An 18,920-nucleotide genomic window follows, 5' to 3' on the forward strand; every position below is an offset into this window, starting at 1 on the left:
ATGCATACAACACACGACTAATTTAACACTTTTTAAATGAATGGATAAAATAAAATCGACTTACTTTCTTTCACTTTGCAACTGGTCCTTTCTCTTCTTCAATTCGTAAAATCCTTTATTATGTTCATCAATATTAACTCTGTGGTTTTCCATTTCATTTGTTAAATCCTGAAAAAAAAAAATGTGAAAACCAATTTCACTTTTAACACTTAGCCAATGCCAAGTTAAACTGAGCTTATTATAAAAACATGACTATAAATATCCGACACGGAATCAAGAACTTATGAAAAATAGCTAGCTTTCAACAGAATTTATTTGGTCTAGGAATTAATTCGTGCGGGTGGACAAGAGATGGCGCAACGAACGGAGCGTCCCACAGTTCCGTGTATCCATACATGTGTTGCAAACCCCTGTCATCGCGTATCGTTCGTAGTATAGGGCAGTGGATTACAGCGTCAACAACACCAGTTTGTAGTTAAGTGAACATAGCGCAATTTGTGCCTGATAAAGTGTTTTTGCGGGGTGTCCTGCTGTATTACTTTAACATGCAGAAAAGTGCGACTGAAAGTCATCGTATTTTGGTAGAAGTGTATGGTGACCATGCTCTAGCTGAGCGAACGTGTCAGAAGTGGTTTGCACGGTTTAGAAGTGGTGATTTCGGCTTGGCAGACCAAGAGAAAGATGGACAGCCAAAAAAATTTCAAGACGAAGAATTGACAGCATTGCTCGAGCAGGATTCGTGTCAAACGCAGGAACAACTTGCAGCAGCATTAGGCGTTGATCAAACAACAGTCTCCAAACGCTTGAAAGCCATGGGAATGATTCAAAAGATGTCACATTGGGTTCCACATGAATTGAAAGACAGAGACGTTGAAAGACGAAAAACCATTTGCGAATTGCTGCTTCAACGACAGAGCAGAAAGGGGTTTCTGCATCGAGTTATTACGGGTGATGAGAAGTGGATCCATTACGAGAACCCTAAACGAAAAAAGGCCTGGGTGAAACCAGGTGAACCAGGTCCATCACAACCAAAACGAGATATTCACTGTGCAAAGGTTATGCTGTGCATATGGTGGGATATGAAAGGTGTGGTGTACTATGAGCTGCTGCAACCGGGTGAAACTATGAATGGAGAACGTTATCGACGACAATTAATGCGTTTGAAGCAAGCTCTAGCCAGAACACGACCAGAATGGGAGAACAGACATGATAAACTTATTGTTCAACATGATAACGCTCGCCCACATGTCGCAAAACCGGTCAAAACCTATTTAGAAAATGTCGGATGGGAAGTTTTACCCCACCCGCCGTATTCACCAGACGTTGCTCCTTCGGACTACTACTTGTTCGATTGCATGAACAACGATTTGATTGGACAGCGGTTTACTTCTTCAGAAGATATCGAAACATGGGTCTCTGACTGGATCGCTTCCAAGGATGAGGACTTCTTTCGCCACGGAATCCGTACATTGCCTGACAGATGGGCGAAAGTGGTGGCTAGCGATGGACAATATTTTTCTTAAGGTATTTATGTATTTTGTGTTTGTACTACAGCTTCAATGTGTGCGTACCAACCGCACGAATTAATTCCTAGACCAAATAGTACAATATTGTTTCCGGATTAGTCTATTGTTTGTTTGTTGTTCTGCAGTATTGAGAAAAGTCACACTTTGTATTAATAAAATACAACGAAACATAAATTGAATCAACTCTCCAACGCAAGGAAGAGGCTAAGGTTTATTAAACAATAGAGTCAGCACATGGACTTCTACATCATTATTCCTACTTCACTTGAGCGTAATTTGCTATCCCTTTCCTACAGCATCTCCTCATTTGGTTTCACGGTACCATATGCACGCCAATACAATACAATACCAATACAATCTAGTTCCCCCGACACTGCGGCACTCAATTACACTCATGCTCATAACCTACAGGTAATTCACAAAAATGCACACAGAAACATATGGTATACTAGATGGGGTGTATTATCACTTCGAAATGCCCTATCGAAACACTAATGATGAAAGACCCGATGAGAGGAGGCGTTCTAATCAGATGAATGACGTAATAAGGCGAATATGTTGATCAGTAGCCACTGTCAGGAGGTGGTCTGAAGTTGTTCGCGGGTGTATTTATGGTGACTGCGTGAGGGTCATGGCGCAACGAACACACATTAATGACGTAACACCAGGCAGGAGAAACACAGCAGGCCCTGTAGTAGGAGATGAATGTTCCACGAAGTGTCATTTTGTGAATATGGTAACGATTCCAACAGATAGTAAACGTGATCCGGCGCTACGGTAGAGAACGTCCACGATGTACAACTCCAAACGAAGACTGGTATCTCAACCATAAGTCCAAATACGCTTGGGCACCTTGCTGCTGCCAGTGGAACAGTTGTTTCCAGACATGCTGTATATACACAACTCAATAGGAATGGTTTATTCGCCTGAATGAGTTATTCCATTGACCAATATCCACAGGAAAGCCCATAATGTCTGGTGTCAGGAATCCAGAGGAGGGACAATGGAACAATGGGCTCAGGTGCTCTTTATAGATGACTCCAGGTTTGATCTACAGAATGATTCGCATCACAACATCGTCTGGAGGGAACCGGGTATCATTCTGCTAACATCCTCAAAAAAGACTCGTATGGAGATGGTGTTGTAATGGTGTGGAGCGGGATTTGCATGGATGCATATACCATTCATGTCTTCGACAGAGGGAATGTAACAGGCCAAGTGTACCGGGATATCATTCTGCAAGAGTATGTGAGTTTTTAAAAAGCGATGTGAGTCACGCTTCATACTGATGGATGACAATGCCAGGCCACATTGAACTTTCATTGCGGGAAAGCACCTGGATACACAAGATATTCGGCAAATGCCGAGGCCTGTGAGATCGCTCGACCTCAATCCAATTAAGAATACATGGGATGCTCTCGGTAGTCATATTGTTGCCCGTCTTCCACCCCCAACGGACACTTCCAGAGCTCCAGCTTGCATTAATGCAAGAATGGGATGCCATACCACAACAGCTGCTCGATAACCTAATCCAGAGTATGACAGCACGTTGTCGTGCTTGCCTCGATATCTGTGGACATCATATTTCATGCTAACATCACATTTCACATTCATACATTTTGAATCAATATTTTGTCCACCTTCTGTATATGTGCTACATGTGTTATTTTATTTCTTTGTCTTATTTTTGCAATACAGTGTGCATTTGGAGATTATGATTTCTTTAAACAAACTGTTTTATTCGGCTTCTCAATTTTTTATGAATCATCCGTAAGGTATGAGCATAAGTATACTAATCAGATCCGTTGCTTCACTTCGGTGATCTAACGGGAACTAATATACCAACGTGGCTAGTGTTTGGTTTGTGAAGAAAGAACATTGTATGAATTTTATACTACATCTTCTCTAAATGATATGGAAGAAGCATAATGAAGCAGTAATATGCATTGAAAACTGTGTACTTATATTTTACATACAAATGACTGCGAAACAAGTGATTAAGTTTAACTGCTCACATACTTTGCCTAGATAAATTATCTAATCAATGAGACAATAATGATACTAATAATCTTTCCTCGTGCCACTGTCTCATGAACTGAAAAGAATAATAATACTAACAAAAAATACTATTATCCTGAGTATTTCTGTGACATTTCAACCTTTTATTATTATTATTATTATTATTATTATTATTCATTCATTCATGAACTTTCCTTATCAAACTGGTTAGTGAAAGGGATTAGTAGTTAAGTTTATAGATAATTAATTGAAACAGCTCCACATTATACCCAAAATAAAATAGTAAAACTTAAGTTCCTTGTTTTATTACTATTATTTATCTCCCCTACATTTCTCCCACTCTGTTTCACAGTTTTCATTCTGAACTCTGTTTTTTATTTATTACGTTTTCATATTTCTTTTAACCTAAATTATTATTTGTTAATTTCTTTATTAATTTTCATTTTTCAATCCTTTTCTTCTATATTGCACGATTTTTCTCTTTATTTATTATTTCTTCGCTGTCCTATCCTTTCCCAACTACCGATCCCATTAGTTTTATCTTCCTTCACTTCGCCTTAACTCCATCTAACTACAGTCTAGCAATACCATCATATGACCCTGATCACCCAGACGATACTCAATTTTTTTTCTGTTCTGTTTTTTTTTTTTTTTTTTTTTCCATTACTTCAAAAACCGCTCATAGCGTGGTACTATTTTAATGTTTCTGGTTAAGTAATTCTTTTCTAGTCTCGCTTCGCGATTCCAACCTCTTTTCTATACATACTGACGAAATTTTTCATGATATGCCACTGCTTTTTAAATCCGTGAAGTATTTCCCGAAAATAGACGCTAAAACGAAACTGTCTGCTTTCTCTCATTCTCTGCAATTGTATTATTTATTTTATTTTTTTATTCCTAAATTAAGAAATTTTACAATCCAGAACTTATTTTAGCTTGTGCCAATATTTTGTAATCACCGGATAGTTTCAACAAAGAACTTCTCTCTCTTTCAACCGTAGTGATAAAACTTTTGCTTACTACAGTTGAAAAGGAAGCCCTCGGTTGAGACTATTTGGTGACTAAACCATGCTGACCCGAAGTTTTATCTACTGCGTATAATATTTAACGTCCTAGTAGCTGTATTGTTTGGGGCTCCTCACACATTTCTCAGCAGATCGGGAAACTTTCTGGCAATTCACTTCAATTATCAGAATCTCCTCTTGCACTGTTTGGTTAATACGTTACGAAACAATACAGTTAATAATACATTAAATGTTAGACGCAGTAAAGGAAAGAAAGACAAATACAAATTATCATCAATATGCATCAGTTCATATCCTTAAACATTAATGCAAATTGAGAAGTCCTAGATTGTCATTAAGTTATGTCCATTTACTTCGCTGAGCTAATTTTTTAGAGTAACTTACTTCTATCCTCCTTTCCAACTGAACTTTCTTTTCAGCATCTTTTCGCAAGTCTTCAGTCAATCTATCTATCTGCTCCTTCTTGTCTTTTAATGCCTTATTCAATGACCTATTTACAAGAAAAAAGATACGATAAGCAACTAAAAATGGTCAGAATTAACTTGATCAGTAGAGTCCGGATTTTTATGTAATATCAACCCCCTAAATATGTACATAAATATGTAACAAAAATCGCTTAAAAATGTAAGAAATATGTAATATTATTAGAGATGCTAGGGCTGGGGAAAAAACCGGCTTCTTTGAAAAAAAAACAACAAAAAAACTGTTTTCTCTGCTTCGCTTTTTTGCTTGGCAAATTTTGGACTTTTTTCAAAATTCTGCTTTAAATAGATAAAGCAGACTTTGTTTCGCTTCTCTATAACACAAAAAGTCATTTAATTAGTGGTTGATGTTGATAATATAAAACCTCGAAAATAATCCATGAATTTCGAAAAGATATTTCAAACAATTTTACTTCAACATATTTACATTATGAATTCCAAAGGATTAACCAATGTATATAATAAGAATTTTTTAACCTCCTATATACAAAAGTAAGCAGGGTTGGCAAAGTAAGCAGTGTTGTTTTTGAAAATGCCAAAAACCAGTTTTGGGGGGAAGTTTAAACCAGGCTTTTTTGGTTTAAACCAGGTTTTTTGATTTAGATATTTTGCTTTATGTATTTATATTACATATTCACAGAAATAAGTTTGTTTCGCCTTGGTGTTATTATGCAACAACGGGGTTATGTTGGAAGAGGTCCCATAAGCTTAAAGAAGTCCGGTCAGTAAATTTCTTAAATTGAGAAACTCCCGCCCTAGCTATCGGGAAAATCCCGTCATTACTTTAAATGTAAAACAATAACAGGAAAATCCTGTTATTGCTTTGCACGTAAAATTTAAAGGTCAACGTGTCATAATCAGTACGCTAAAACTGAGGTATTAAATAACAAATTTAGTATGTAGTTATCATTGAAAGTCCAATCCAAGCTAATGTTGGAAGCTACGTAGGCAATCGATAAATTTTGCCAATTTCTATCAATATATTTAAGCAACGTTGGTTTCTTTATCAAACAACAGGAATTTACGCATGCAGAAATATACAATTTAGTTTCGTTTCGTATGTTTAGGCTTAACATCCTTACGTCATACCGAGGTTATCAAGAAGAAGACTCGCTTAAAGTGACATCCGAACCGCTACTTGGTTTACGCATGAAAGAAGGGTTGTGGTTCGATCGAGAATTGAACATGGGACACCTTGATTAAAAGCTGAAAAGGAAATAAAACTATTGCAGATTTTTTGATATGTGAAAACATCACCATGAAGTTCACACGATTTGCATTTTTCGTTCTTTTTATTTTTTCATTTAAACCAATTAAAAAAAAAAAAAAAAAAACAGCTGGTGAAAACCAGCCAATCCTAAAAGTAAACACTTCTTTAAAAAAATACACAAATAACTAACAAAATTGTATGTAGTATTTTTATTTCAAAATATTCCATACCCTCTTTTTGAAACAAAATAAAATTAATATAAAACATAAGAAAAATACTTAGATTTATATGATACACTTAAAGGCTGCACATCTAGAGCTTTTGGTTTTGGATATTCTTGAAATTCTACAGTTAAGTTTTATATAACCACCGTCACAGTTTACCCAATCCGCAAGTTTTCTGAATTTTTAACAAGAGGGATTCAACATATCATTACGGACCCTCCGCCCCCAAGAAGGACTACGGAATATATTTTGCTGTCTACGCGATATCACATGCTACTTTTGAGTCATTAAACAGTTTCTGAGCAATGCCAACTGACACAGCAGACTCCGATGGAAATGAATGAACAACAGGCTTAAGTTTTTGCCATTAATAGAGGGGCTGGGGGCTAGCCATCGACACATTAGCGTAAGAGGCAGTAAGTTCATTCACTTATGTTGTGGGTCCAGGTAAATGGCAATGTTGCATTTTCATTTAACATTGGGTACATAAAGAGTGTACAGCCCAAACGGCTAGTTCGATTTTAAAAAATCCTTCACTTTAGATTGAAAACATCATATTTGGAGACGATTTTCCCTCTTACATTTTGTTGTAACTATGATAATAACCGAGTTACCGTATGTTAGGGGACTTTTGAGACATCCTGTATACAAGGACAAATGTTCGTTTCATGAGCACCCGAATAAAATACTTTCTCCATCTGAAGTTCTAAACTCACTGTTATTTTTAGAGTTATTGTGTAGCTTTCAGTATTTGATACGAAGTGAGATTGACCGAATTTGAAACTGTGGGAGGGGAGTAAATTTCATTTCTTCATCTCAGAACTTTTAGCTGTGAATGCACACGATGCATAATAAACTATCAAATCTAATGCAGGACTAGTTACGGATTGAAAATCGTTTAGTTAACGCGAACATGCAAGTTGTGTCTTGAACTACCAAGCTGACGTGAAAAATCTTGTCTGAGCAATGCGAGTAGGAACATGTCTAATCTTGCCTGATTCTGCATTGTGGCCGTACCGTAACTTGTTCATTTCGGTTTCAGCTGTATTTCTGTGCAGATGTTTATGTCGTGTTGAGTGCTTAAGACTGAATACTTATTGGGGTTGCTGCAAGACAGTGTTGTTCATCCTGTCAAGTGATAATTTGGCCTACAACGATGTCGCGAAGTGAACTAGAACAGTGCAGTGTAGGAAAGGAAACTAAAAGTGAATGTCACAAAAACAGCTATACACGGGTGGTCAAACTGCATTGTATTATCAGTGCATCCGAGAAGGAATTGTTATCCCAAAGGAGAGGAATCAGTTCTGATTTGTTAACTAGTGTTGTGAACATCATAAAACATATTACTTGAAGAAGTATGAACATTACCAGACAAGTTGTTTTGATCCATTTAATTGCCACAAAAAAACAATCACTAAGGCTTTGCGAAAAGTAAGTGTTGATTTCGCTAATGAAATTAATAAAAACATTGACTCTGTAAAGGCTATTCCTGGACAAAAGATATGCGGTAATTGCAGAAACAAACTTTGGATTTCCTTTGAATGCAAAGACGTGGACGGATTTAGTGAACACGATGTATCTGTTTTAGAAGAATCTGTCGCAAGAAACGAAACTGTAGAGCATCTTAATGTTTCACTTACAGCATTAGGGGAGTCAACTCTAAAATTCCATGCCATTCCGTCACACAGCAAGCCTGCATATGCTAAAAGAAAGCTTGACTCAGCAAGTTCTGCTCTGACAAGTAAAATAAGCAAAGTTGTGGGAAAAGAGCTTGTCTCTAAACAAGATTCTTGTAAAATTTCAAAAGATGTGAAACAAAAGGCTCATGATATGGATAAACTTCTTGATTTAATAAAGGCCAAACTCCAAGGTAAAATCACTAGAAGAGAAAAAAGTGCAACTGTTAACTTTAGTGCCCTCATCTTGAAGCAGGAAACAGATTGTCGATGAATTTAATGTGAGTGAATATGCCGTTCGGCAAGCAAGGGAAGTTTTGAAGAATGAAGGAATTTTAGATATTTCTGAATTGAGAAAGGGAAAACAACTGAGTGAAGATATAATTCAAATAGCAAAGAATGTCTACGTTGATGGTGAACATTGCAGAATTCTACCTGGAAAAACAGTGAATATTTCAAAAAATCTACACATGGAGAAGCGATTATTATTTGGGAATTTAAAAGAATTATACTCCTCATTTAAACATCAACATCTCAACATTAAAATTGGATTTTCTAAATTTTGCACGCTACGTCTAAGTGGTGCGTATTAGCAGGTTCTGCTGGGACACATTCCGTGTGCGTGTGTACAATACATCAAAACGTTATTCTCCTACTGCATGCATGTCATATAGAAGAGACATATCAAGACTTGATTCGTCATCTGGTTTGTGCTGTGTACAGTCGAGATTGCATGCTGAGGCATTGTTCCGAGTGTCCCTCCAGTGAAAATTTGAGGCAGCTTCTGATTCGAGGATTTTGATCCTGGGGAGGAAGTAACATATTACCAGTGGGTATCAACGGACAGAACAGAATTGGTGAAAAGTACTGTCACACTGGACGAGTATGTGACATTTTTGATACGCAAGCTTGAAAAGCTTGTGCCACATTCATTTATTTCCAAAGCACAGTCACATTTCTTAAAGGACAGAAAGAAAAATCTTGAGCCAGAGACGGCCGTCATTCTGCTGGACTTTAGTGAAAATTATTCCTACATAATTCAGGACGAAGTTCAAAGGTATCACTGGTCTACTGATTCCTGTACCCTACACCCAGCAGTACTATATACACGTCTTCCTGGATCTGCAGACCTGACTGTTTCTAGTTTGTGTGTGGTATCAGATGACTTGGAACACCGTGTCGCATTTGTTTATGAGACTCAGAAACAAATAAGTTCTTTTCTGAAAGAGCAATTTCCATATGTCAAAAATGTAAATTACTTTAGTGATGGATGCGCTGCGCAGTACAAGAATTGTAAAAACTTCATGAACTTGTGTTACCATTATGAGGATTTCTCCTTAAGTGCATCATGGTCATTTTTTGCTACAAGCCATGGTAAATCCCCATGTGATCGTATTGGTGGGACAATTAAACGTCTGCTTACTAAAGAAAGCCTTCAAAGATGTTCTGATTTTTTAAATACGCCAGAAAAAGTTTTTACCTTCTGTAGATCTTACATTGAACATATAAATTTCAGTTTGCTGAAAAAAGAAACCCTCATAGATATACGCAAAAAACTACAAAATCGTTTTTCTGGTGCAAAAACAATTCCTGGAACACGATCATATCATCAGTTCTCTCCTCTAAGTCAAACCTCGATTGGGACAAAGCGAATCAGTGCTGATCCAGATTTCAGTTCCATTTTTCATTTTACTGAAGAAAAAACATATTCTCGAATGAACATCGCGGACATCATCACTAATTTGTATCTTGCATGTGTTTACGATAACCACTGGTTTTTTAGGTTAGCGTTAGGTAAAGATGAAGAGGAAAATGATGTTGAAGTCAAGTTTATGCACCCTTTTGGACCGACTCCATCCTTTTACTGGCCTTCTGCAGGAAAAGACGACGTGTGCCATGTTCCGATATCCAATATTATTTGTTCTGTGTGCGCCCCCTTTACTAAAGGCACTGGAAGAGTAGACTATTTCTCACATAAGGAGGTACAGTTTGTGGAGGAACAATACAGGCTGCATTTTGCTTAAACGAAGTAGCAAGTTCCTTCAGTCTCAAATAGTGAAATATAATCACTGTGATTGGCATATGCTGAGGTAAAAAATTGATTTCATGCACAAGGAGTTTTGCGTATTTCTTTGGTTACAAATTTTCAATTTAATGTAATGGAAAAGTTCAATCATTAATTTTATTTTGTTTTGAAGACTAAAATGTAACTGTCGTGAATGTTGATAAAAAGAATACGAAATTGAGTTTTAATCTGTACATTGTATTGGTCCTATTGTTCCTATTTGTAAATTACGTTTATGAAAGTACGTCTTCCCAATCGAAAAATAATCCGGTACTGCCCCCCCACCCCACCCGGATTGTCATATAGCCTTTATTTCTACGTTATTTGAAAAATAATGGACTGTAGATTTGGAAAATTAATTCAATTTTAACATTAAATTCACTTTGATTATATTAATAGTTCGGCAAACAGATTATATATATATATATATAAAATTTCGAAAGTGAATGTTTCTAGCCTGGTTATCCCGCTTCTCTAAACGCCCACACATTTCAACACAAACAACGCGTGTACTTAGTAATTACTTGAGACCTGTGTGAGTGAATCGAGCAATGATGTGCCAATACCTTGCTTGCATCAATAGCAATAACACTTTACAGATGATACGAAAACCTGGCGCGTTGGCCTTGAAGGGTTAAACGAGAATTACTAACCGAAGCATTCAAAAAACCACTAATTTTATTTTGCAGTCTCTTAGAACAAACCTTAGGGTTCAATTAAAAAAAAATAAAATAAAATAAAAAAAAAATAATAAAAACGGCAAGGTAATTGGTCTGCCTCACAGCGATAATGCGCATTACGTAAAATTAGAAATTTACACAAAAATTAACTATTTTGAAGTGCAAGGGTGCATTTTTCATCCTTAATGTACAGCAATCTTGATGGTGTTTTTTTTATTATTATTATTAGCTCTAGAGACTTATATAAACTTCGGGTAGAAATTTCCAAGTGATACATTGCGTAGATACTGAGAGATGAATTTTTGTATTAAGCTCTACGAAATATTAGATGGCCTCGAGAACGACCGGGATGCCTGAAATTCTGAAACTTTGGTCTCGTATTTCACACAGTCTATTAGGATTTCGGAAGAAAAATTTTACAGGTCTTCATACCATAGTAGTGTTAACAAGTACACGAAGTTCCATTAAAATCTGAATCGGTGGGTGACATTTCGGATTTTTTCTGGGTGATTTGACGTGGAATGAGCCATTTATTAATTTGTAGAAGTCAAGAAAAACTTGAGTATATTTTTACACGTCTATGCAACAAAAATTCAATTTAGAATCATACCTCAGTTCTTTCTGAATCCACTGGTCTCTCTGTTCTTTGGACGTAAACTGACTTCCTCTTCCCTGTTTAGCGTAAAGTTCTTTACGTTTCTGCTCTTTTAATGCTAGGCTGAAACAGAAATATTATCATGTAAATACGGTCACAAATTAGTTACTGTTTTATTCCATTACAACAGATTCTGAATCAAGTGCTAAAGCTTGCGCTATCACTTTTGCTTAAACTACACAAAACAAACGAACTTTCTTTATAATTAAACCAAGTGACAGAGAAAAAAAAAAGAATCTAAATTAAATAAATTACAGAAGACCTTCATTCTAGATTTCGAATTTTTTTGCTTTTGTACACTTGCATTCTAAATTGATACTATTCAGTGAAACCTGGTCAACTTGGCCACCTCTCTAAGTTGGCCACCTGCTTATCTTGGCCTAGTTCGTCTTGAACCTGCATTTTCCCATAAGACATTCGTTACTTACTACTCTATAAGTTGGCCACCTGTCTATTTTGGAAGTTGGCCACACTGAAGCAATGTTTATCCTATGATGATAATGATAAATTTACCTGCGTATCTTGGCCAAGCAAAATATGTTTTGTTATTTTTCTTAACTCTTTCTTATTCCCATATGAGAGTCAGATGTTCTGTATTTGTGACTGGGCAAAAAGAAGCATAGATTCGCACGATTTGTTCTTGGAGGTCAATGGCCAGAACACCACCCTCATAAAGGGGTGGTGAAGGAAGGTGTGAATAAGAAAAAGCACGTACAGGAATTCAGGAAATGGTTGTACGTATTTGTTTACCCTATCTGTTTTGGTAAAACCATTAGCTATATCAATTCCTCTCATCAGTGGGGAGCTTTAGTAATTCCGAAAAATTCTCAAGGTTAAAACTAACCATCTCAATTGTCAACTATTGGCACCTGTCGGCTTGTCAAAAGATAGCGGAGTGTTTGAGATATCAATTCCTTCAAGATTTTCTCAGAACATCTTTGGCTCCGTGGGAAACACACTTAGCTCATTAACAAGAGTTAGTTAACCACAATATTAAAATGAGCATATCTGCAAAAAAGAATAAAACAAATACGTCTAAAATGAACCAACATTCAGTAATAACTGAAAAGAAGTCATATAAATTGCATATGAATTTCTCAATTTATAACTTAGCTTTTCTTGTTTTCAATCTGAATAACTTAGTGTGCTATAATATCAGTTTCAATAAACTGCGTACATACGCTTCTATTTCATGGTTGTTTGTGTTATTGTGTTTTCAATCCAAATAATCCAATGTACCAGACTAGTTTTCAGGAAGAGAAAGGTTTGCACATATAGGTATTAAACATACTATAGTAATATTTTCTAGTACTGTATACTTTTATGATTACTCTATATACATTATTTATAAGTAGCTGTCGTGGCACTGATTATTAAAATTTTACAATCAAGTAATACTAGAAATCCTATTCTAAAAATACACAAATCACACTTACTTTCTGTAAGTTGGCCACCTGTCTAAGTTGGCCACTTTTCGATGGAACCGATGGTGGCCAACATAGGCAGGTTTCACTGTACTAATCATGGTTAATACTAATTTGATTGGAAACAATAATTTTACTTTTATCTTAGTTTTACATCAAATCACGAATTATCCCTGAAAATTTTCTTTAATCTTAAATGTTATCCTCATTTTATCATTAAAACTTAAAGACCAAAACAAACAAACAAACAAACAAAAAAAAAAAAAAAAAAAAAGCGCGTACTTTCTTGAATACACGCTCCTTTTCCTTGGTTGTGTATTTCCAATTGTTTATCCAGCCTAATATAACCTACTATTTACTTTAAATCTGTCTAATAAATCTTCCAAATTGGGGATTTAAAAGAAAATGTATCAACACAGAAAATTTATATATGTATGTATGTATGTATGTGCCGTTCTCAGAAATATCTGAAAACGTGCAGTCCAGTACCTGCGTAAACTAGTATCTCCATGTCAATTATATACGAATAAACTACTAACTGCGTAAATACTGTGGTAAATTGTTGGGCCAACTATTCCCTCATATGAGAGGAACGGTGGTTTAGTGCGTGGGCGCTCACCTCTGGTGTGAAGAGCCTGTGGTTCGATTCCAGGCCATGAGTTCGTGGTAAACCACATCGTCTACATACTGTTCATGTTTTTTTCACATTTCACTCTTGTCCTTCTACATTCTCATTCCATCAAAAAAAATTCATAATCATTCACTTTCATTAATCATCCATGCCTTCAACCTAGAATACATAAATGTCGGACAGTAAATAAACTAGTCCTTCCACACACAGTATTCTCAATTTATTCCTTTACTCCAATTACCTTTCTAAACCATGTAGAGAGGAGACAGTTCTACTTGTTTACTGATGTTGACTATCTCTTTTCGGAAGCTATAGATGTGTAACTTAACATGGAATGTGAACAACTTGAATTTTCACGGAAAATCGAATCCAGGTCTGCCGTACCGAAGGTGGTTTCACTATCTTGTTCAGTGCTTGACCTTGATGTATCTATTTTAATAAAGATTGATTCAAAGCGTGTACTTTTTAAATCGTTTAATTTATATTAACTTATGAACTATGCTATTTTGATCCGCTTCTACTAAATATTTTGTTGATCATAAAGTTATATCTTCTTTCCCCAATGTATTTTTCAACCTTCTTAGATTTCTTTTTCCATGGTAACTCATCATGATCATTTTTTCTTTCTTTTTCAATACTGAAGTAGAATCTTAATAAATTAAATAGCCTTCACAACTAACAAGTGAATTTACGAGCAAAATACATATATATGTTTCAGAAATTATCTTTTTAAGTTATTTCGAAAACCTGATTTATTTTGAAAAATCAGGAAACCCAGGAAAATAAAAATTACGTCAAATCGAAATTCTATGCACAAATCTTGTAATTATTTGACAGATCGAATCTTATATACTTACTCCCTTGTACATTCTTCTTCTCTCCTCTTCATTTCCTCGTACTTCGGCTTCAGCCTCTCAAGCTCTGCCTCCTTCTGTGCAATCGTCTCCCTCAATTTTCCCAGCTCCTTTTCAGCTCGTTCCTTAAAACAGTAAAGTCATTTAGGCCAAATAAGTATATACAATAATGACATTAACAAGAGATTTTTTTAGATATCTTTATGTATGTTCCTAGCAAAAGAACTTACACCAAAGCACCTGACATTAATTTTTTTAAGTTATAATAATAATAATAATAATAATAATAATAATAATAATAATAGAAATCGTTATACAAATTCTAAGTTCAAATTAATAATTCAGATATGGATATGTCCAAGGTTGGCCCTATTGGTATGAGGTCATAGGCAGAAGGAGTGAAGACTTCAGAACAGTTCCTTTTTGGTGTGTTTCAATACACTGAGAGTGAAAAGTGATAATGCACAAATACTGATATCACATTCAGAATTATCGGAGATATGATTTCTGGGGAAGTGTCGTTGCTCCAGGGAGGTATTACTAACTGATCACTCCCTAAAATCGTCACTGCTTTGCAGGGGCGTAGACAGGAATTTATTTCAGCGATCGAAAGCTTGACAAGAATTTATTTCAGCGATTGAGGGCATATTTTACTAAAATGTCTTATCATCATCATCATCTCTAAAATTAGATATAATTTACAGAAAAGTAGTGATTTCATGGGGGCAGGAGCTCTGGATTGCCAAGGCCTGCATCCTGTGTATGTCCCTGCTGCTCTGAATTGTCATAAGCTCTTCTTCAAATGTAAGTTATAAAATATAAATAATAAACGTATAACATAGAATACAATATAAATAGAGAATGTTATTATAACTAAGAAATAGAAAATAATTATAAAATAAAGGACAAGATTCTTTTTTAAACAATCATACTTGAAAGTAAAATATACTTTTAAAACAATTTTGCATTTATGCAGGGCTACAAACAAGTGAGGAGTGCCATATAATAATAACAAATATCATATTTGAAAATAATTTTGAATTAAACTAGCTATGACTACATCACTTCAAAATTGAACTTGTGGAATGTACAGTGTGAGCGTAGCTCAAAGATAATAATCAATAAGAATGGTCTTGATTCGAACCTTGGACCATACACGTAGGAGTAACTTACATTAACCATTCACCTAACAGACAATGAAGCACAGGTTTGGGCACTACTTTTCAGATGGTTCTATTAAATGTAACTTAATTAACACAATAGTAACAAATTTTACTGCTTTAAAAAGTGTCCTGAACAAGGGGAAGTTCATTATGCACATTGTAACTAAGTTACAAGAGGTTTACGTCCTATCTGAACGGCGCATCCACCGAGTCAACTTTTGGAATATTCCATTAAGGTAGCTTTCAACGTAGCTAAAGGAAACGTACGTAAACGAGTAGAAGAATGGATAAAGTCATGGTTCGATAACTACAAGGTTCGTGGTTCGAAACCCGTCTCGGAAGATGCAATTTTTTAAATTCTTAATTCCTCAGTTCTCAAGATCTTTCTCTTTCTTCGTAATCTTCTGATGCTCTAAAAAGAGTTCTCCACCTTAATTCGACAACTGCCTAATGTGATCTACGCAGTTCGAAACCTTCCCTTCTTTTGTGTCACAAAATCACAATTTTCGTCATAAAACGAATTCTGTCCGATCATTTTTTCCCCAATTCTAAATCTGTGTATATAAATCAACCCTTTCTGTCTCCATACTTGAATCTCTCTCTCCCTCAATATCGCTCGGGAACTCATATGGCTTGAGATCAAACCTTCGACTCTTAAAACCAAATGTAAGCTCTCTAGCAACGATCGTAATTATATAGGTTTGTTGCTAAAAGCAGTCTCTTTTAGATTTTATTCGGGGGAAGGGGGGGGGATTCTCCGCCGACATAAGATTTTCACTTTTTATTAGTGTATTACTATATATTTGATCAAACAATACGTATTTATGAAGCTCAAGGGAGGGGAATTACACCCTCCTGTCCTGCCCAAATGACGCCCCTGGAACATTTGCTTGCAATTACTGAAAAAAAAAAAAATGAAATGAATCATTGAATAACACTCATTTCTGTCAGTAGATATTTTAGAGCTCTGTGCGTGCATTACAGACTTTAGGAAGCACAAAACCTACTGCCGTTATTGGCAATTTCCATAGATTTCTTAGGGAGCATCTTACTAGCTTGCAGGTTTTAAAGAAGGGAAAGAATGAAACTAAAGGTCTTTATGAAGCTCTGGGAACATTGTGTGACTTTTTTAAATTTAGGCTCTTAAAATATTTCAGAACAAACGAATGGAAAAGACTGTTTTAAAGCTATAACGTTGTAAACTTGATTCCTGTTTCTTTTTCAGCTGAATGGAAAGAGTGTACTACGTCACACACACTGCTCTAGACAAAGAGAAGTGGAGGAGTTGGATTGAACACTAGAAGCAACTAATCGATTGAGACATGTATTTCTGGATGCATAAGAAAACGGGACAAGAGTCGTTTGTTATTAATTTGGACTTAGGATTTGTGTAACGATTTCTATACCGCGAACTGTACCACTACAAAGAAGTTTAAGGTAGTAGAAACGGCAGGCAAAATCATGCTGACAATTTTCTGGAACGTTTGTTATATAGTGCATATAAAATCCTGCCTCATAGCACTAACACCAATTCTGATCAATATTCTAACACTCGCAAAAATAAAAACTAAGATTTGACGAGTTCGTCCACAAATGGAATCTCGCATCTAACAAGATTGCTCACCACGTCCCACGATTATGCACCGAGGTTAAGAAAGATGATTATCATAATGGTGGAATGACGAAAGTGGAAAGAAACGGGAGAACCTCGAGAAAACCCTACACGCCGCGTTTGTCCACCAAAATACCCATTTGGCGGAAGCTGGGATTGAACCAGGGATCTCACGTGCCAAAGGTTAGCCCTCCGTTACTGACTCTCCCTGTCGCCTTTACATTAGTGCAATAAGGCCTTCTTTCATTGTCATACGTAATTCTGCATACATTCCAGATCTTGCTCCATTGATTTTTTTCCTTTTTCCAAAATTTAAGGAACACTTGAGAGGAATATGCTTCCGCTGTCAAGACAAAACAATTTTACAATAACGGGATTATGAAACTTTTGTCACATTGACTAGTGGGGATTAAATGGAAAAATAATTATTGTGGTCTATAATTATTGTGGTCTATAGATTAGTTGTAGTAATATGCATGCGTTTGCTTTGTATCACTAACTCCAACCTTTTTCACATGAAAAAAAGGAAACAAAGAAATGAAATACATACTTTTGACTTGTTATCACCCATAACTTCATCCAAAAGATCCTTTATATTAAGTTCCAATTTCGTCTTTTCCTTCAATAACTGTTGCTGTTCAGCGTTCAATGTGTCTCGTTCTTCTTTCGCTCCTTGGACCTTCTGTTTGAGTTCCTTTGCTTCTTTAGATGATGATTTGGCATTTTCCTGAGCTTTCTGCAATTGACTGCGCCATTTCTCTTGCTCAGCGCCAGAGTTTTTACGTTGATTCTCCATCTGAAACAATGAAAGGATGAGTCATATCACCACATTAAACAGATTTTCACTACCACTTTAATAATACGAATATTATAACACTGAAAAAGTCACTACAAGCACTTTCGCTAAGACTCTTCTAGATATGGAGAGAAAGAAGTACGAAGAAAACTTAAAGAACAGAGGAAAAGTTGTGACACGTTCAAATAGGAGCCATATTGGAATCCTGGGTCACAGACGTGTTATGCAGGGCTGTACTATGTACAAGGGATTAGAGTAAGTCAAAAGTTAAATGGTTTTTTATCTGAACCAAGGATATCAAAAAATAAATAAATAAATAAAATAATAAATTACAAAAAAGTGTTGATAAAAAGTCTTCTTTTACATCTACAAGCCGCCAAAAATTCGGAAAATTAGCATTCGAAACGTTTTTGCTTGAAAACTAGTGATTTTGCAGTTTTTTTGTTTGTTTGTTTTTTGTTTGGCTATTTACATACGACACAATGGAGTTTGTATTAGCACTTTTGTTTAGACTGGATATAACTCAGTTAAAACATCCTTATTTTTAAAGCGATGTAGCAACTAAAATCATTTTACTACTAGTCAGCACCGTAATGAGAAATTAATTACAACTAAGAAATGGGTTAATTAATTTTAGCGAGGTTTTCAATCTCAAGACATACTTACATCATCAAGTTTTTTCCTCGTCTCTTTTAATTCCCTGTCATGAATTGTGTACTCTAAAGAACGCCTCATCTTATCCCATTTTTGGTATTCCTTCAATTCTTCTTTCTCCTCCTCTAACGTCTTCAGACGTTCCTCTATAGTTCGCAAGAATTCTTCAATTTTTTCTATCTTTCCCTCGGTTTCTGTAATTTAAGAAAATTCATACATAATTT

The 18,920-nt window shown here is 35.7% G+C and overlaps 1 protein-coding gene across 1 annotated transcript in view; it reads right to left on the reverse strand.

Moving 5' to 3' along the window:
* The window catches only part of SMC3 (structural maintenance of chromosomes 3), a 152,963-nt gene that overhangs the window by 103,006 nt on the left and 31,037 nt on the right, over positions 1-18,920 (reverse strand). Inside the window, exons 7-12 of the mRNA XM_081763303.1 lie at positions 18,709-18,890; positions 17,797-18,042; positions 14,475-14,596; positions 11,518-11,625; positions 4,955-5,060; positions 65-168 (exon numbers count right to left, since the gene is read on the reverse strand). Coding sequence (XP_081619429.1) covers positions 65-168; positions 4,955-5,060; positions 11,518-11,625; positions 14,475-14,596; positions 17,797-18,042; positions 18,709-18,890 — 868 coding nt within the window. The remainder of the gene's footprint in view (positions 1-64; positions 169-4,954; positions 5,061-11,517; positions 11,626-14,474; positions 14,597-17,796; positions 18,043-18,708; positions 18,891-18,920) is intronic.

The sequence above is a fragment of the Thermobia domestica genome, chromosome 1 (genome assembly GCF_964235325.1).
Source record: "Thermobia domestica chromosome 1, izTheDome1.hap1.1, whole genome shotgun sequence".
NCBI lineage: Eukaryota > Metazoa > Arthropoda > Insecta > Zygentoma > Lepismatidae > Thermobia > Thermobia domestica.